The sequence below is a fragment of the Barbus barbus genome (assembly GCF_936440315.1).
Source record: "Barbus barbus genome assembly, chromosome: 2".
NCBI lineage: Eukaryota > Metazoa > Chordata > Actinopteri > Cypriniformes > Cyprinidae > Barbus > Barbus barbus.
The window spans coordinates 11,589,772-11,610,618 of NC_136730.1; the positions used below are offsets into that span (position 1 = coordinate 11,589,772).

The 20,847-nt window shown below is 35.7% G+C and overlaps 2 protein-coding genes across 2 annotated transcripts in view; one reads left to right on the forward strand and one right to left on the reverse strand.

The window, feature by feature from the left end:
• LOC306880457 (endophilin-A3-like) overlaps positions 1-14,840 on the forward strand; it is a 34,867-nt gene extending 20,027 nt beyond the window's left edge. The window contains exons 2-11 of the mRNA XM_079433970.1: positions 6,684-6,752; positions 6,842-6,914; positions 7,332-7,475; positions 8,391-8,524; positions 8,894-9,052; positions 11,522-11,625; positions 11,837-11,961; positions 12,369-12,401; positions 12,716-12,784; positions 13,990-14,840. Of these exons, the coding sequence (XP_079290096.1) occupies positions 6,684-6,752; positions 6,842-6,914; positions 7,332-7,475; positions 8,391-8,524; positions 8,894-9,052; positions 11,522-11,625; positions 11,837-11,961; positions 12,369-12,401; positions 12,716-12,784; positions 13,990-14,195 (1,116 nt within the window). The 3' untranslated portion in view covers positions 14,196-14,840. The remainder of the gene's footprint in view (positions 1-6,683; positions 6,753-6,841; positions 6,915-7,331; positions 7,476-8,390; positions 8,525-8,893; positions 9,053-11,521; positions 11,626-11,836; positions 11,962-12,368; positions 12,402-12,715; positions 12,785-13,989) is intronic.
• Positions 14,841-16,132: 1,292 nt separating this feature from the next.
• On the reverse strand, positions 16,133-19,161 carry LOC306883150 (gap junction delta-2 protein-like; the record flags this gene model as incomplete). The annotated part of the gene is made up of 1 exon (XM_079438266.1): positions 16,133-19,161. The coding sequence occupies one exon, from the start codon at positions 19,159-19,161 to the stop codon at positions 18,016-18,018; it is 1,146 nt and encodes a 381-aa protein (XP_079294392.1). The 3' UTR covers positions 16,133-18,015.
• Between the last annotated feature and the right edge of the window lie 1,686 nt (positions 19,162-20,847).

Genomic DNA, 20,847 nt, shown 5'->3' on the forward strand with positions numbered 1-20,847 from the left:
GATTTACAATGCACAAACCAAGCAACAATATCTGCCGAATGGAGAAGGGTTGGTCATTCACAAAGCATAAAATATAAATTTTATTTTAATTTTCGTTTTTGTGTTCAAGCACACGCATAAAGTTTGCCACAAAGCACAGACGATAGCCTAATGATTCTGAAAAAAAATGAGACATTTTAATTATTTAATATACTAATGTTTGAGTCCTTGTCGGCTGCAAAGATGAAATTCAGGAAATCTCCACTGGACGTTCCTTTGCAGAGAAATGCATTCACAGATTACATAGCCTAATCAGAGAGTATTTGATTTCATTTTGAAATGGTTCGTTTAAAAGTAGACTTTACTTAGATACAGGGCTCTACAGTGCTACCATTTCAGTCGCATTTGCGTCTGAAAACTACTGCGTGCGACTATGAAACATATTTAGGAGCACCAGTGCAACTGACCCGATCAGCGTATTTGTGTTTGTGCTGAGGGAGCTTTAAAGGTTTCTAACGTAGGCCTACTTTCAACGTGTTTTTGCAGCGTTGAGTAATGTATCAGACGCATCCTCTCATTATAACAAAAAAAGTGTAGACAGCGTAAATAAGAGATTCCTTGTGCAGTGTAAGGAGCTTCGTTGATTATAATGGAGTTTTGTGAGATCGCGATGAACTAAGATGAGGGACAGCTTTTAATGATTTTTAAGAGTTTGCAAATGTGATATTGATTTAATACAACAGTTCATTAAACAAGACGTTAATATTAAATGACTTATATTGTCTGACTACAACACTATTGCCTTATTTTGCTCCATTTCATCAACAAAAATAGTTTCAAACAAAGTCCCAGCCAAGCCGCAGCGCTTCTTCATTCAAACACAGCGGTGTTTCATTTATGAATGAGCTGCGTTTTTAAATTAATCTAGTAAGTCAATGAATCAATTATGAAAAAAAAAATTTCAGTCAGAAGAATTTTTTTCACTTTAATCCCTGAGTAAAGCGTGTGATGGGAATCAGCTGTGTAATCAGTGCATTCAGCTGTGTGAGTGTCATCAGTGCAATGGATGATGGAACTGTAGTCCGGGGTGAAGTGCAACAGTAGTGTAGTGCAAGAGCCCATGTGGTGAGTGGATGACCTCTGGTGGTGAGTGAACAGAAGTTCATAAACCGGATTCGTGACAATTAGATTGAGTGTTTTGGATCGCTGCATTTAATCTGTGAATGGACCTACAGAATGATGCATTCGGTGTGTGATAGAGTAAACAGTAATAGCACATGCAGCGCCAGCCCCCCCGGGTCCTAACGTCTGTTCGGTAAGGAGTTTTAATCTGAATCTGTAGGGGGCGCTGTTGGCCTACTTCTAATTAAATTAAAAGTAAAATAGCCTACACAAATAACATTTAGACTGTGTTTCTGATTAAATAAAGCAATAATTGATGTCATAAAATAATGAGTATGTTTTTATTTAATGTATATAATAATTTTATACTGATTATTAATGAATAACATTAATGTGTAATATGTTTTATTTTTAAACAAATCATGAGCTCTAAAAGATTTTCAGAATTTTTACAACTCTTTTGTTTTAGACCGTCTACAAATATTAAATCTTAAAATAAAATGTTAGGGTTAACATCTTCTGGGGGTGGGATTGCAATGATTGATATAGTTTATTTATAGTTATTTTCAAAGCATCAATGTACTGTTAAAAAACCTTCATTATTGTTTATTTAATTCTAATAAATAAGTTCTTGTTAAAACTAACCAAAATTAAAACTATTTTGCTTATAATTTCTGCACAGGAGAGACTTGGTGTTGTTTCCAAACAAAAGGAAATATATCGGTATTGGCATCGGTATCGGCCAAAATGAGTTATCAGATATCGCCAAAATCCAATATTGTGCATCCCTAATTTCAAATATGGAATAACTAAATAATTTATATTCATTATTAATAAATAATGTACTTTTTATTTTTGATTTAATGTAACAATTAACATGTCATAAAATTTAATTAATATAATAATTTGTATGATATATATATATATATATATATTCACACACATATAAAATAGGTAAGATAAAAAGTGAAATCAATATTTTATGACTATTTATACATTTTCTGGTAAGTATGTAGTGATCAGTCAGATGGTTCCAGGTTTATTTTGTGATAATGACCGGTAAATTGAACATGATCACTGACATTAATGTTATAATATGGACACATTTATTCCACCTTCACTCTTTAGCAAGTTAATCTGTTTTCACCAGGCGATCATCCAGTGCTGCTGTTAAACTGACTGGTTCATGGTGACGTCGCTGGAGTCATTTGCTCAGCTGCTAATTGTAGAGATCACAGTAAAGCAGTCGCTGCTTTGAAAGACATTATCACTCTTTCTATTCTTAGCCTCTGTTTTACAAGGTGTCATGCTGGTGTCTGTCGGTGCTAATTAGCGAGCGCTTTGCTATATGTCATGTGTTTTTTTGAGTCCAGGTCAAAGTTTGTTTGCATGTGCTTTCTGAGAGTTTCCACCCTCACAGACGGAAACTTTTTTATTTCACTTGTTGACTCTAACAAGCGTCTGCAGCTTTGAATATGTCTGTGCTCTTGATTTAATTGGGTGTTTGTTCCACAACACAATGTTTGTTTGTAAGGGAAAGTGCAACCTGCTGGAGTGAGTGTCATCACTGTCTGGACTTGTTACAATTTCCTTCCTCATTTAAACAGAGGAACGCTTTGTTCATTCCTCGGTAAATTGAATGTTTGTCCATGAAGAGGAAATTTGATTTTTTTTGTGTGTCTGTGGAACTGCTATGAGACCAAGGCCTCTGTCTGCCCTTAAGTAGCAGTGCGTTGTCATACTATCATCAAGTTAATATCCTGAGCAGAAAACACAATCATTTAATTTCACCTTAGACATTGCATGCAAGCGGTTTCTTCATGATGAGAAAGGTGTGGGAGTTTAAAGGGGGAAACATTGTGAATAAAAGGGAACCGACTTTATTAAGAAAAGTTTCATTGACAATTTTTCATGTTGTATCCATATAATGCAAATAGATAGGAGGGTGGCTAACCACACACTGATCCACTCAAGACTAAACAAGTCTACAAAAATTGTTTTTTATTTTATACATTGCATCGTGCAAAAAGTGCGAAGTGCATGTGAATTGATGGAGCACTGAAGATAGCAATGTGCTGTAACATCTGCTCGCTCGCTCGTGTCCATCTGTTTTTAATTCACATGCACTTTGCACTTTTTGCACGATGCAATTTATAAAATAAAATAATATGTTTTTGTAGACTTTTTTAGTCTTGAGTGGATCAGTGTGCAGTTAGCCACCCTCCTATCTATTTTCAAGTATCCTACTGGCTCCATGCACCTGCAGTATAAGGACGAAACATTTTTCAATTTGGAGCGCTACAAGTTTCTCAAGTATCCATATAATGCCTAATAAAATAACAGTGTTATAAGCACAGCGCTGCTTTGGTTACAGTGGTAACCCTGGTAATCACGGTATTTCTGCTTGTCCAAAAGCGCCACCTGCTGTCAGGTAGTAAATTTGTATTTTCACTCATGACATCTGCTGATTTTGTTGTAGATTTTCAGTGTTGTAAATCTTAACTGTTTGATGGTAAATAAGATCAATTTGGAAAATCAAATATCTAGGATTATTTGACACTGATTCATAGCTAAGTCTTTCAAATGGATCGAGTATACAGTGTTTTTGACTGGCTTCTGAGGGTTTCTTACTTTTAGAGTAGTCAACTAGTTACACAGTTACGCTTTAAACGGCAGAGATTTTAGTCTAAGTGCACATCCCTTGTCATATCAAGACAAATTATTTTCATTGATCTTTTATTCCTGAAATTGGGTTATAATCAATTATAAATCTATTTTTGCTTTGTATAGAGATATACACTCACTGGCCACTTTATTAGGTACACCTTGCCAGGGACGGATTATGACGCACCGGTGCCCTGGGCACGGACTGATTAAAGGCCCCCCTCAATTGAAATTGCGCTAATTTTTTCTTAAATTCAAATAGTAATGTATTCTATTTACACCAAGTGAAAATAGCAGTATTTTTAGCGATATGTTATTTACACTAAGTGCAAATAGCTATAGATTATATTTACACTGTTAAAATAGCAGGATTTTCTGTTATTTATACTACTTGTCGCTACAATAAATGCTTTTACGATGTGATATGAGATTTGAAAAGGAAGAAAAAAGTTTGGCAAAAGGCGGGTTCGAACCCAGGTCGATCGCATCAAAAAGCATGCTCTTTACCATCTGCGCCACTGGACCTCACAATTCAAAGTTATTTTTTATAAACAGCTAGTATGGGCAGAGTTAGTATAAAATAGCCTCTGCCAAAAGGTGGGCTATTTGCATTAAGTGTAAATAGACACTCCATTTACATTATCATTGGCAGAATTAAAAGCACTCTCAAAAACTCCCATTAATCACTGAAGTTGCTTACATTGTGAAATTAATATCTTGCTTACATCGTACACACTTCTGCACTTTGTTGTTTCTGATGAGAGAAATCGGCAGAGAGCAGAATTCATTCATGGAGCACGCGCAGTGAACAAAACAGCTGTTTCAGCTTATCTCTTCTGAACGCCTCTTATTGGTCATTGTACTCATAAGCTCAACAGAATCATCATACGCCGTGGACGAGCACTTCTAAAATCAATGAATGGATGATTCAGCTGCTGGCACCATCTTCTGGTGAGACGTGGGAATTCACTCAGCGCGCGACTCTCACAGTGCATTATGGGGATTCTCTAGCCGTTGAGTGTACATCGGTTGTACACTCGTTTTTGCGGTGCATTGTGGGATTGAATGAGTGCACTCGAGAACATCCACTAAGGTTTCGAACACCACTTAAAATGGCTGTCCCCTCAAATAGTGCACTATTTGAGGGTTATGGGGGTGATTTCTGATACAGCCATGTTCTCCTAGCACTCACCATTCTGCCCAGCTGTTTCCTCATTTACCTGATTGCCGTTTCCCCATTTAAGCTCCCTGTGTTTGCTGTCCGGGGTTGGTACGTCTCACAGTATTTCCCTGATGTCTGCCCGGAACCCTGTCCTGCCTGCTCCCTGGATTTTCCCTGTGTATGTTTATTGAGATTTTGGTTTTCCCCTTCGGGGTGGTTTGATTTGTGTTTATTTTCTGTTATTATAAGAATAAAAACCCATCTTTTGCATTTGAGTCTTCGCCTCCCATTCATACCGTGACAGCCTTTCACTTTCATATCTTGCATTGGTAACAAACATCCAAGAGCTTTCATGTTTGCGGTTACTAGATGTCAAGAGTTTTTTTTCATCATTTTCTGTTCAGTGGTTTAGTTAATCATCTCAACCTGGCAATCATGCGCACTCACTCTTTCTGCACTCAGAAAAGAGCTGATGATCTGAAAATATCCTATATTTTTCTTCAAATGACAGTGTAATAAGTCTTTTTATTTGTTTTCTTTCATCTGGTCATTTATGCGGTTTTCTGCAAGTTGCATGCAAGTTGACATTCTCTTGATTTGCATCAATGTCAAAGTGCATTAATTCTGATGAAATGTAAAAAATAAATTCTAAAATGACAATAATTGTGATTCAATATACACTGTGCACTACGTACTCTACCATCTAGTGTATGAATTTTAGAAGGGTAGTTTGCCATCTTTCTTAGTTTCCAACATGCCACACTTCATTTTCTGGGTAAAATATAACTACATCATCTAATTATTTGAAGTGCACTTCTTCTTGTTGGAGTATATCAGTGTGATCTGGATCATTTTGAGACAACATAACCTGTGGTTCAGTGAGTAAGAAAATGAGCCATCTGATCCGATTCAGTCTTGTGATTGATTCATAATGCCTTCTGCTGATTATAATGACAGTCTTGTCATTACAAGCGTGTTCTGAACAGTGTGAGTATTTCGTGTGGGTGTTTGAACAACCTCTGCCTGCAGTCACCTGTGCATTAAAGACAGAGTGAGAGAGTGTTACAAAGACCTTCTAACAACACACCTTCATCACTCATGCACAGCAGTATGGTAAACAAACAGCATCCGTCAGGGCCGGTGTTAATGAACCAGAGGCAGAAGTAGGTCAGAATTCTGACTCTGACAAGTGTGTGTTAGTATAAATGTAGGCCACTTCATACAGCCGCAGTTGGTGCTTAGTATAATTACTATTTTGGAAACAGATGAACTTTTGAGCTTAGACAACTGGGGCGTTAGATGTGGAAAAACTACACGTTTTCATAATTATCTAGTTGGTGGCTAGTCAGGTTTATATGTATAATACAACAGGTTTAGTGCTATACACAGATAATTGAAAAATATTAAAAGTACAAACCATCACTAAAAATGTGTGTTTTCTTACAAATATTTACAGCACACATTACATTTCCTTTCACCATGCACTATTCCTTTTGTGTCATCTTTTTTCACTCTTTTTTTCAAATCTGTTCTCACTGACCTGCATGGCAAAAATGTTAACCTAATTTTCATTTTGTTGTGCAATATATGTTAATCCTCTTAGTGATTATTAATGGTGCTTATAACTAGTCTGAATTGTTATGTGTAGCACCATACGTACAGTTAATCAGTGGCACTACATGAAGCCCATTCACATACTGACATAATTCCTCTGCTTCCTGTTTCTGATCTAATATCTCTCTCTCTCTCTTTCTAGTTATTGAGTGAGAAGATAAGCGGTGCAGAAGGGACAAAGCTTGATGAAGACTTCATGGAAATGGAGCGGGTGAGAAAAAAAACAGCAGAAATGAGCCCCTCTTCACATGTGATTTATATGAAAAACATATTTACTCGTACCTTTTCCCACCTCTACAGAAAATAGAAGTCACCAACAAGTCTGTTTTTGAACTTATAACGAAAACCACAGAATACCTTCAGCCAAACCCAGGTATGAATCACAGATCTGACATATTCATAACACTTATGATTTCATTGAGTCATTAAATATCATTAACAGCGGCAGTGTGCAGTGGACTTCTGAAATGAGGAGGCGAGTTTGATTACAGGGTGGAAGTCTTGTGAAACACAAACCTTATACTCATCAAAATGTGAACAATGCTGTAATAACATAGTATGTTTATACGTTATCAAAAAGTCTCAGCAGATTTATACCACTGTTTGGGGTAATTTTCAGTGTTTTTTTTTTTTTAAATCTCTTCTGCTCACCAAGGCTGCAGTTATTTGATCAAAAATACAGTAAAATGAGTAATATTGTGAAATATTATTACAATTTCATGACTCATGTTTGGAGTGCAGTGTTCTGATTTCTGGTTTGGTCATAAGTCTATGTCGTGTATCTGCATAGCATCAAGAGCCAAACTGGGAATGCTCAACACCGTGTCTAAAATCAGAGGGCAGGTGAAGACGACGGGTTATCCGCAGACTGAAGGGCTTTTAGGAGACTGCATGCTGCGATATGGACGGGAACTGGGGGAGGAGTCCACTTTCGGTAACGTCTGTACATACTGACAGTCGAGCGCACGCATGCACAGACATGAACCACAGGCCGACGGTTACGGAAATCCCACTGCAGCGCAAAGGAATGCTGGTCGATCTTGAGAACTCTGTCTCTCTTTGAGTCACACAATCTTGCACACTGTGCATTGTGAAACATGTTTCCTGTAATATTGCTGTACTTATAGCATTTGAACACAACTCTGACACCTTGTGGTGCTTTGTTGATGCTAGACACAGATGAGCACATACTAGTTATTTTACAATGGTTTTCAAAGCGGCTCCTCCAATTGGAATTTTAAATCAGAACAGTTTTACTGTTTTGGGTATTTTGTAGCATATTTTTTTTTTTTTTTTGCAATTTTACCCTGTGGATTGTGTTCATTAACACAAAAATTAAACACATTGTAAATTAAAAAGAAATGATGAAATAAGTACCTTTCATTTGTAAAGTATTTAATCAATGGATTATCATATTATCACAAAAAAGGCATTATAATGTGATTATGTAACAAAAGTTTTTTTTATGGAATTTTATTGAATTTTAATATGTAGCTATTTTAGTAAAAAGTGTGGATAGTAATTATATATATATATATATATATAAGTATATATAAGTGTGTGTGTGTATATATATATATATATATATAAGTATATAAAGTACACAGAGATTATATACACGTGCAATATATATATTCTATATTCTACATATTCTATACATATATTCATGAAATATATAGAATATATACATTTATATATAATTCATGTATATACACACACATAATACATTTATAGATATATATATATATATATATATATATATTTATATACAGTATATGTGTATGTATGTATATATATGAATGTGTATATATATGAAAGTCAAAATATTATGTCTGCCTCATCTTCTCAGGAGCTGCGCTGGTGGACATTGGTGAAGCCATGAAGCAGATGGCTGATATTAAAGATGCCCTTGATATCAATGTGAAACAGAACTTCGTTGACCCGCTTCAGACTCTACAAGACAAAGACCTCAAAGAGATAGTGGTACGACACTATTTTGTTATTTTTTTATTAACCCTTCATTTTAAACTAAAAATTATTAAAAGTTCAATATGATTTTACATATAAAATATTTTGTACCTGAAGGCCTTATGAAATGAGACTTGAAAAGATATAAACTCATATAAAATGAATACTCAAGGCAAATCAGTGGCCCAGAAAAAGATGATTAATTCTACATGGAGCGTGACACCCCCTTATGGTGGCCGTTATGATTACCAAACATAACTACTCATTTTATTTCACTGATTCCTTCTATTATCAGACACTGTCATTTACCAGATAGCAGTTTGTCCATTTTCAGTTTAAGGTTAAATGAAGTACATGATTACATCTCATGTGATTTCCTGATAGCATCATCTGAAGAAACTGGAGGGTCGACGGTTAGACTTTGACTACAAGAAGAAACGTCAAGGCAAGATTCCTGATGAGGAGATCAAACAGGCTGTGGAGAAGTTCGAGGAATCCAAAGAGCTCGCTGAGAGGAGCATGTTCAACTTTTTGGAGAATGATGTAAGGAAAATTACAAATGAGAACGTTTATTTTAAAAAGTGATTTAAAAACTGATACATGTGTGTGTGTGTGTGTGTGTGTATATATATATATATATGTGTGTGTGTGTGTATATATATAAATATACAGTCCCCTCCATAAGTATTGGAACAGTAAAGACAGAATTCCTCTGTTGGCTGTGGAGTCAAGACATTTGCAAATATGATTAAAAGATGAAGAGACAAAACTACAGAATGTCACATTTTATTGTTAGCCGTTTCAACACATACATGTTTTACCAAATAAAAATAACAGCACTTTTAGAGTTCATCCCACTCATTGATGTGAGCGTAAGTATTGGGACAGTTGAACATAAGGCAGATATAAAAGACTAAAAGCTATTATTTAGTTGCAGATCACTTGCGCACAATCACAGCAGTGAGTCTGTGACCCATAGACATCACCAGACTCTTGGTCTCATCCTTTGAAATACTTTTCCCAGCCTTTAATGCAGCCAATTCCAATTGTTGCTTGTTTTGGGGAGTTTCTGCCTTTACTCTCCTCTCCAGCTGGTGAAATTCATGTTCAATCAGATTTAAATCTGGAGATTGACTTGGGCAATCTAAGACTTTCCATTTCTTTGCCCTTATAAATTCCTTGACTGAACTGGCAGGGTGTTTTGGGTCATTGTCCTGATGCAATATGAAGCACTTCCCAATGAATCTTGTGGCATTTTCTTGAATATTGGTAGACAAGATGGTTTTGTACCCTTCCAAATTCATTCTGCTACTGTCATCATACATTAAGTCATCAGTAAAGTTGAGAGGACCTGTTCCAGAGACAGCATACATGCCCATGCCATGACACCACCTCCACCATGCTTTACAGATGAGGCTGTATGCTTGGGATCATTTGCAGTTCCCTTTTTTTCTCCACATTTTTGCTTTCCCTTCACTTAGATAAAGGTTCATCTTTGTCTCATCGGTCCATAAACACAGTTCCAAAACTCTTCTGGCTCACCTTTGTGCTTTTTTGCAAACTCTAATCATGCCTTTCTATTTTTGGTGCTGGTCAGAGGTTTGCATCTTGCTGTGTAGCATCTGTAATTCTGTGTCAAAGTCTCCTGAGGACAGTAGATTGTCAGAGCATCACCCCAGCTTTCTGGAAGTTGTTGGTGATTTTACAGACACATCTTTTAGGATTAATTTTCACAGCTTTTATGATTTGTCTGTCATCAACTACTGTTGTTTTCTCAGCCGATCAGGTCATTGTTGGTTGCTGGTGTCGCTGGTGGTTTCCAAACTCTTGATTTCTTCATGCCCTTTGTTTTTGCTAGAGTTCTAATTGACTTCCTCTTTTCTTTTAGCATCCAAATTGCTTGCTTTTCTCTCAAAGTCAGCTCCCTCATCTTCATCTTGGTTTGTGTGTGTCATCATCGAATGCAAGATTCAGAATACAGAAGTAATGGATATAACTGATACGACACATTCCCTGCTTTTAATATCTGAAGAATTAATGCAACAGGACACAGCTGATCACTTAGAAAGACCTGTGAGGCAACTGTTCCAATACTTATGCTCACATCAGATAGAGGGATGAAACTATAAAAGTGCTGAACTTCTTAGCTGGTAAAACATCTGTGTTGAATCATCCAATAATAAAATGTGACATTCAGTAATTTTGTCTCATATGCATCTTTTAATCATATTTGTAAATGTCTTGACTCCACAGCTAACAGAGCAATTTTGACTTTAGTGTTCCAATACTTATGGAGGGCACTGTATGTATGTATTTATGTATGTATGTATGTATATATATATGCGTGTGTGTGTGTAGAGTATTAATGTGTATATACTGTATACGTGTGTGTGTGTGTGTTTATATATATATATATATATAGACACATATATATGGTATCAACATTTGAAGTGGATCAAAAAAGTTTATCAAAGTTGTCCTAAGACTATAGAACGCCTTTAGATTTTGTCGTTCCAAACTGTATAAGTTTCTTTCTTATGTTGAACTCAAAATAATTTATTTTGTAGAATTTTGAAGAACCAAACAGTTGTTGGTCCCCATTGATTTCCATATAGGGAAAGATATACTATGCAAGTCAACGAGGACCAACAACTGTACGATCACCAGCATTCTTCAAAATATCTTCTTTATGTACAGCATAAGAAAGAAACGTATACAGGTTTTGAAGATTCAAGATTTTTCATGAGGGTATTTAAATGATGACAATATTTAAATTTTTGTATGAACTATCATAACTTTGGGACTTTATTATTGAAATATCACATCATTATTCTTGCATTACATTCTTACATTATTAAGTTTTGCTTGAGTGTCCAAATACATGTATATATAATCTGTATGTACTGCACCACACTATATGTGTTTTCCTGTTAATTATATATTGCACTTGTGCATCAGTAAGGTTTCTGTTTGGGGATCAGTGAAAACATCATGTTTTTCATTTACCTGTAGGTGGAGCAGGTCAGTCAGTTATCAGCTCTGATTGAGGCAGCGCTGGATTACCATCGACAGTCCTTGGAGATCCTGAAGGAGCTAGACAGCAAACTACAGAACAGGTATCTTCAACTACACATGCTGCAAATCAGCTTGAAACCATCCCATATTCCTTGTCAAAGTTTATATTGTATTTTTCCATGTATTTTGTTATCTAGCCTACTGTTGATCTGTCTTCATTGGAAGATATGTTATGAAAGTGTTCAACAAGAATAAATGTAGGTTTCTTGCTAATATGTACTGAGTTTGTGCACATATATTTTGCTTTCGCAGGATATCTAGTGCAAGCAGTCGGCCCAAAAAAGAGTTCAAGCCAAAGTCGATCATGTCCAGTTGGGAGACCATGGAAAACACGCAGCACAATGGACTTACCCACACCTCATCAGTCAAAAGCACAGGTATCGACAAGAAAAGCTGTTAAAATTTTTCAAGATCCTGAAACATGCTCCTATTTTTTATGATTACATAATAAATATACTGAACAAAAAAAAAAAAATAGGAATTTTATATTATAATAATAAAATAATGCAAGTTCAGTGCTTGCCAGCAAAAAATTACTGATAATAAAAAAAAAAAATTCTTGATTTACCAGCCAAAATTACATTTTCTGCAATAATGAACATATGCTATACAGTCTATTTTGGGGTTTCATTGTTTCATTTTGTGCTTTTTTTCCTTCTGGGTTGTCGTTTTTTGTTTTGTTTTTTTAAAGAATCTAGAGCTTCATGAATGGCTTTTATTGTGTGTTGCTCACACATTTCACCACCATCATGTGTTCTTACGTATTCATTCATATTCCTTTCAGATATACAAGTCAACCACACTGTAAATGGAAAAAGTAGGTGCTAATGTTTATCATGGAAATATTTACCTGTTTGGACTATTTATATTTCAGTCACATGATGCAAAATATGTATCAGACTTGAAAAGACTAAAAGCATTGGGAAAACATTTAAAAACATAAAGCAAAATAATAGAATCAGAATCAAAACCAGACAACCTTACAATTCACATTCGTAATTTATAGATGGCATGGTTGGTTTTTTTGTGGTCATATTCATGTTCATCAAGAGTGTGTTTTATTAGCTGAATCGTGTGTGTGTGTGTGTGTGTTTGTCTCTCATGTTTGATCTCATGTGTTTTTGCTCTCAGTTGATGAGTTCACACACACAGCACCCATGACTCTATCATGGTCTGAGAGCCCCAATGGTGATAGGAAACGTGAGTATCATCCTGTAGGTTCATGCCTAGACGCTCACCGAATGTGAGGTAGTAGGCGATACCCTGTAAAGGCCAGGAGATTTTAGTATTTGGTCGCTAATGGCTATTTGAATTCTGCAGAAATATGTAGAGCTTTTGCTGGAGATCTGCAGTCACAGATTTCATGTGGACCCACTCATCTCATCTGCCCACACATCAGCTCTCAAACTGATTTTCTATTACTTTCCTCTCAGTAACCCTGTGCTATTTTCCATTAGTTGCACTGGATGTTTGAATGCAGCACATAGATGTTAAATATTTCATTTTAAACCCAATTTTCTCACCCTCAAGTGATTCCAGACCTGTTTTCTGTGGAAAAAAAATCGGAAGAATTTCATAGTGACCGGAGTCTGTCGACAAATGACAAAAAAATGCATGCAACTTATTTAAGTTACTGAATTATATTTATGCATTTTTTTGCAATTTAATTGCATTTTACTTAATATCTATTTATAAGGAATAAACTGGATGTGAACGAGCCTGAAATGTAATAAGAACTTAAATTTAGTTATTTTTCTTGCTTAAAGCTACAATATAATATAACTTGAGAATATAACACATGAATAGAATATGTTTATACTTTCATGGTGCTTTTTTGGAGTAAACTATAAAAAAGATCCATTACTTGAAATAAAAGAAAGATGAACTAAATTAAAATAAAAAAATAAAGAAACTAGTTTAAGTTGATGTATAGCTAAACCTAAATAAACTAAAACCAAATCTTAAGAAAAACAAATAAAAATGACAAAAACACAACGCAAAATGACTGAACTTTAAAAATGACAACAAATATAAAATTATAAAATTAAAGTCTAATTCAAAATATTAAGAACAACTATAATAGTATATGAACTAAAGTAAAACTTAAAAACTATATTAAAAAGGACTTGATAAAAATGCACAACAAAAGCACTAAAAATGTAAACATTTTTACATAAAATCTAATTCAAAATATTAACAAAAAAATATAATAGTATATCGGTGGTACTAAAATGACACTGGTTTGACAGCCATGGCCACTGTGAACTGTGAACAAGATCATAAAATTAAAAAACAGGATATGGTCTGGAACAACATAAGTACAAATGACAGTTTTAGTGAATGGGTGAACTATTCCTTTAACAAATGTTTAAATGTGTGTGGTGGTTGTACTTTCCTCTTTGCAGAGATCGAGTCACACTTGGATCAGCCCTGCTGTCGATCGCTCTACAACTTTGATCCGGAGAACGAGGGCGAGCTGGGCTTCAAAGAGGGAGACATCATCATCCTCACCAATCAGATCGATGAGAACTGGTATGAAGGCATGATTAACGGCGAATCGGGCTTCTTCCCCATAAACTACGTCGAGGTCCTAGTGCCCCTGCCTCAATGAGCTGAGCCAACAGCCACGGGTCACTGACCGCACGCCAAACCAGACTGTCTGAACCGTCCGCTCACCCAACATCCTCTGCTGCATTCTCACCAATGAAAGCCTTGCGTTTGACCACAGACAATTTTGAACCTTTCACATTTCAGTATTTATTTATCTCATTACGTTTTCCAGGCCTCATGGTGCAACATCTAGATTTTTACACTGCAAAAAAAGATTTTTAATCAGTGTTTTTGCTTTGTTCTTTATTAAAAATATCGAAACATCTTTAAAACAAGATGCATTTATTTTTAAATGATGAAACAGCATAATATGTGACCCTGGACCACAAAACCAGTCATAAGTGTAAATTTTTCAAAATTGAGATTTTACATCAACTGAAATCTGAATAAATAATCTTTCCATTGATGTATGGTTTGTTAGGATCGGACAATATTTAGCCGAGATATAACTATTTGAAAATCTGGAATCTGAGGGTGCGAAAAAATCTAAATACTGAGAAAATCTCCTTTAAATTTGTTCAAATTAAATTCTTAGCCATGCATATTACTAATCAAAAATTAAGTTTTAATATATTTATGGTAGGTAATTTACTAAATATCTTCCTTTGAACATGATCTTTACTTAATATCCTAATGATTTTTTGCCATAAAAGAAAAATTGATAATTTTGACCCATACAATGTATTTTTGGCTATTGCTACAAATATACCCCAGCGACTTAAGACTGGTTTTGTGCTCCAGGGTCACATATATACATATCTTATGAAAAATAAAACAAATATAAAAATTTGTTTCTTAATTATTATTCAAATTATTTTGATTTAAAGGTGCTTTTAATCTAAAAATGACAAAATACTGATAATTTACTTGAAATTTACTTTAAAAGATATACAGTGGTGGCAGAAATTATTTGAACACCAGTATTTTCAGCAGCTAAAAATGGTTTTAAGCCAGTTATTTCTGTCTTTTGCTGTAGTGTGTCAGTAGGAAATATCAGTTTACATTTCCAAACATTAATTTTGCCATTAATTGTAATAATCCAGTGAGATTTTTGTTTGCTCCACATAGAGATCTGATCTGACATATTTTTTTTTTTTAAGTTTTATGTATAAACCAATTTGCCAATTTAAATCAATGTTATAAATAATAATCAAATAAAACAAATAATAAAATAGTTTAGATTGTTTTTATTGGCAAAACGTCAAAATGCTGATTAAGAATTTTTTTTTTTTTTTGCAGTGTAATTTTATTTCAGCTTCAACGTGGCATTTACCTGATTCATTTGAAAATGTGATGCATCCAATGGGGTGGATTTGAACTTTCGCTGTCTAGGTATATCTTTCTTTTGCTCTGATATGGGGTTTACCTGCCTGCGGTGGTCTTATGTGTTTTTGAAACACATTTTTTCTATAAACTGTGACTCTCTTGACTGCTACTCTTATGAATGTCCTCTTTCTCTCTCTGTCTGTCTCCGTTTACAGACTTGCTGTGATCTTAGGTATCATAGTAAGTATCGTGGGTGTTTTTTAATGGGGTTCGCTCTCTCGCGCCTTCAAGTGCTTTTTTTGAACGGTGGCTGTATTGCACTAAAGCTTTAGAATAACACACCCATTGATGTGCACATTTTATTTTTGTGTTGTGTTTTTTGGTTTTAGGACATTGCACTTTCTACTGTATCTTTTTCTGCCATGCCGAGAAATACAAAATTTTATCAGTTTATCTTATGGAGTGCTAAAAAGTATATATATAAATATATATATTGATATGGTTCACAACTTCGTACTGTATGTAACAAGAACTTTTTGCTTGCCTATGTGGTTTGTTTGACCGATGTCATATTCTGAATGACATTTTAAAATTTGCAGATGTTAATGAAACATTCTCTAGTCGATCCGTCCTGTGTTTATCAGTGGCAGTGGACGTCTTTCTAATCGGAGCAGTTTTGTTTAGTTTGTCCCCCAAAAATAGACTGTATTCCATGTTGAACATTATTTTTGTTACTCTGAGCCGTATGTTTTTTTGTGCATGAAATTGAACTTTGAATGACTGTTTTTGTTCCTGTATTGGACAGATGCTGCCATTAACCATCACAGATGTTTTCAGATCATTCCTTTTTGTCTGGTCATTCCCTGTTGTATTTTTTTTCTGGCCAAATTAAGCAGTCAGAGAGCAAAAAGGGAAAAAAGGAAACAGCTGTTTTGACACAAATGATGCCTAAAACTGCAACGTGTAACTTCTGTGCCACTAACAGCACCAAAGTTGCCAAAAGTTTTGCATTCTCTAAAGAAAATGTCAATAGGGAAAGAAATTCCCTCTCAGCTGTTGCAAAAGATTATATAGGGAAAAATTATTTTTTAAATTAATTAACAACAGGTCCAAACCATGCAGTTCAATCAATCAACTATTCAAACTATCACTAAAAATATATCTTGTTTTACTGTAGATTTAGCAGCGGCTGCTGAAAATCAGTGCAGGAAACAGTGGCACAGAGTAAAAAGATCAAGGAATTTTGGAATGGATCTCAAATCTTTTGGATATTAGAATTTTAAAAAATCACTAGAGATTTTTTAGATATTTTTATTCAGCCCTATTTTTTAGAAACATTTACCTAACACTCCATTTTTCATTGTTTGGAAAAAAACGTAGTTTTGCCCCAAACCCACACCACTTTGACGTTCAGCTAAACGTTAATTTTTCAGACCAAGTGTTTACAATCCTCAGGAAAGTAGCATATTTACATACACTACCGTTCAAACGTTTGGGGTCAGTAAATGTTTTGTTTTTTATTTTTGAAAGAATTGACAGACAATTGTTACAAAATATTTTTTAAATAATTGTTGTTCTTTTGAAAAGTATCATGGTTTCCACATAAATATGAAGCAGCACAACTGTTTTCAACATTACTAATAATAAGAATTTTTTCTTGAGCAGCAAATCAGGATATTAGAATGATTTCTGAAGGATCATACGGCACTGAAGACTGGAGTAATGATGCTGAAAATTCAGCTTTGATCATAGGAATAAATTACATTTTACAATATATTAAAAATAGAAAACTGTTTTTTAATTGTAATAATATTTAAAAAAAAATTATATACTATAAAACATACTGTTTTTAATGTATCTCTAATCAAATAAATGCGATCTTGATGAATATAAGAAACTTCTTTCAAAAATATTTTAAACCCCAAACTTTTGAATGGAATAGTGTCGAATTATCTCTGCACAAAATACTGGGATATGATGAAACGTTTTAACATGGTAAAAAAAAATACACGGCAGCTTTAAATTCAAAAGTTATAGATAATGCTCTAATAAAATGAATAATCTGATTCTCAGAAACAGTATGTATTATACTATTCTAGAGGTCATTATGAAAACATGAAATTGCTCGACTTGAAAGAAAATGTGGCACCCCAATAATCTCGATCTCAGACTTTAGATGTAAAATAGCTCTTCGCTTCCAAACTCTATTAGCCTACTAACTCCTGTTCCAATTTTAGTGTTCTTACAAAACTTCTATTCAAATGTTCATCACTACATCACTGAGTGAAAGGAAAGGCTGTGAATTGTTTTCTTTTTGCTCTCTGGCATAATTTATACACAAAGTGGTTTATAGATGTTGTAAATGAATATATTATTACACACTGTATATTGCATAAATAAACAACGTGGAAATATTGATTACATGTCACGTCTGATTGTGCATTTAATTTCTTTAGCTCATCCAAACAAAAGAGTAGCAGCTGCCTTCAAAAACCTACCAACAAAAATAGCATCGTAATCAAATGTAAGACTCTTCGAATTGTCCATAATTGAGTTTATATCCAAACCTCAGTGCTCCTTTGCTTTGATTTTCTTCCTTTGTTCGGTTGCGATTTACCCTTGAGCAACTGTGTCCCTCTGCAGGTGTCCTTGTCTTTCTTCGCAGAGCAGTTCCCAGCGCAGGTCCAGTCAGGTTGATGGTCCACGACTAGATCTAGGGTAGGTAAAGAAGTAGTGCTGGTCACGTCTCTGAAAGTTAGCGAGGCTATCGACTGCGAGTCTTGGTTTATAGCACCGTATCCCCTCCAGGAGCCGTCCTTGATGAGCGCCGACCTCTTGATCATCTTCCAGCCCAAATGATTGAGCTCTAAGAAGTTGAGTAAGATGCAGAAGACCCCAACGCAAAACATGAAGATCAGGAAGATGGTTTTCTCGGTGGGACGCGAGATGTAGCAGTCGACCCTCTGCATGCAAGGTGTCGCTGTGCACACAAAATGAGCGGGAACGTGGAAACCAAAGAGGAGCCATTGAGCCACCACAAAACCGACCTCCAAAACGGCGCGAAAGCACACATGGAAGACGTAGTACTTGGAAAGGACGCCTGAGGAGCTTTTGGATGGAGCCCTGGTGGTTTCCTGCAACGCCGGGGTGCTTTGGTTTGCGATGCCCTCGAGGACGTCAGCAAGACTGTGTCCGAGATGTTTGTGCGACTTGATGGAGCAACTATCCGAGTCGCAACTGCGATCGTACGCTTCCCTCGACTGCTCGCTTTCCGGCTGCTTGGATAAGTTGTGCCAGGTGTAGATGATGAAGCAAAGCGAAGGAGTAGACACCGTGATGATCTGGAAAACCCAGAACCGAGGCTGCGAGATTGGGGCGAAGGCATCGTAGCAGACGTTGGGACATCCCGGTTGAAGGGTGTTGCATACAAACATCTCCTGCTCATCCGTATAGACGTCCTCAGTGGCCACGGCTACAATTAGCAGGCGGAAAATCACCATGACCGTGAGCCAGAGGCGTCCGATCATGGTTGAGTGCTGGTGCACGGCATCCAGCAGCCGCTTGAGCAGTGTCCATTCTGTCATGTCTCTACGCACAGGCCTCTTGAAGTACAGCACCTGAAATAGATCCACTTTAGCTCTGTTGCCAGCAAGGACCGCTGTTTTCATGTTACAGCTCTGGCCGGAGAGCGAAGGTGCCATCACTGCTTCCAGCCATCCCTTTCTCCTTCAGAGATAAGGAACGTGCCGTCCACTTCACTTTGGTCACATGGTGCCATTGCTTGTCTTTAGAGTCCATTTACAAACCGGCACTCGTCCTGCTCTTGATAGCGTCGGCAGATTAGGCTCTTTTCAGATTGCCGCCATACATGATAGGATGGGTTCCACGCTTTTAAAAATACGCCACAGATAGTGGATACGTCCATGTGCTAATCTAGTTTTGTATACTAATCTATCTTAAACTTTAAACTTGGCATTGTGTACTATGAATATTGTTGGCGCTTATGAGAAATTTCTTGTGATGTGGCCCATTTGTAAGATGCTTTGGATAAAAGTGTCTGCTAAATGGATCAACTTAAAGTAGGCCTACTTAATTTTGTCGGAATTCAAGTGACGGTACTGGTTGGCGGTTGTCCACTTTGTCAGTCATGTTTGTAACTTTGTAATTTATTTAAATTGAGTTAAAAATGATCATGTACACTGCCATTCAAAAGTTGGAGCAAGTAAGCTTTCTTTAAAAGGTTTTGAAAGACGTTTCTAATGCTCACCAAGGTTGCATTTATTTAATGAAAATATTTTCAGCATTTATTTCAAATAAAAAATCTTTTGTAACATAAAACTCTTTACTGTCACTTATGATCAATTTAATATATCCTTGCTGAATGAAAGTATTAATTTGTTAAATAAAATGTTAATGACCCCAAACTTCGGAATGGTAGTGTATCAAATGTTTTTTTTTAACCAGTATAGGATAAGGATAGAATGGTATAGGATGTCCTGATACTGATGATACTGGTTGTTTACAGAAATGATAGCAGCTATTTTGAATGTTAAACTAAAATAGATGTGATAGCAGTTATCTTCATGCTGTCAGCTAACAAGCTCCTTGTGATTATAAGAGCATTTAAAAGGTCTGACATGAGTGGACTTAAGAAAAAGAAGAGGCAGTAACCATTGGGAATTGGAGACTGTGGCTCTGGTTCAAAACTTAGAGGCCAGCTATGTAGACAGAAAGGCAAAAAAAAAAAAAGATGAGCCAACTTAAAATTTTAAGGCAACCAGCTTCAGCAGATTTTTGAGTTCTCTCAACTTATTTTTGTAGGAGATTCTCAACTTTTTGTTGTATAAACTTAAAACAACAAGTTGAGAAATCAGTTTTGAGATTTTCAGTTATTTGACTTTTCATAATGTTTCGTTTCAATCTAGTGGAAAGAAAACATCCAAAATAAAATAAAAGGCCAAAATATCTTTTAAAAGGCCATTTTTTCAAAATGAGACGAGTGATAAAATAATTCAAAACCTTTAACATGCTAATATTTAGTTTTTAAACAAATAATGCACAATTTGTGTATTTAAACAACATTTTTAGAAAACTTGTAATACAAAATGTATAATTCATAATGTAATCAATCAACTTGGAATGTATGGTGACATCTATAGTAACATTTTTTTGACCATTTTCTGGTATCCTGCCTTAAGCCAGTATTTTTAAGGCATATTTTGAGGTTGCAGTTGAGGCTGATAAATGCCATTGTTCTCCTCTGAGCACAGTGCATTTATCATGCTCTGACTCCTAGGGCCGGTGATGTTGATGCACTCACCATGACTAATGGCTTTATCAGCAGCTCTTGCTGTGATGTTGCCCCAGGCTATCAGACATGGATCCAG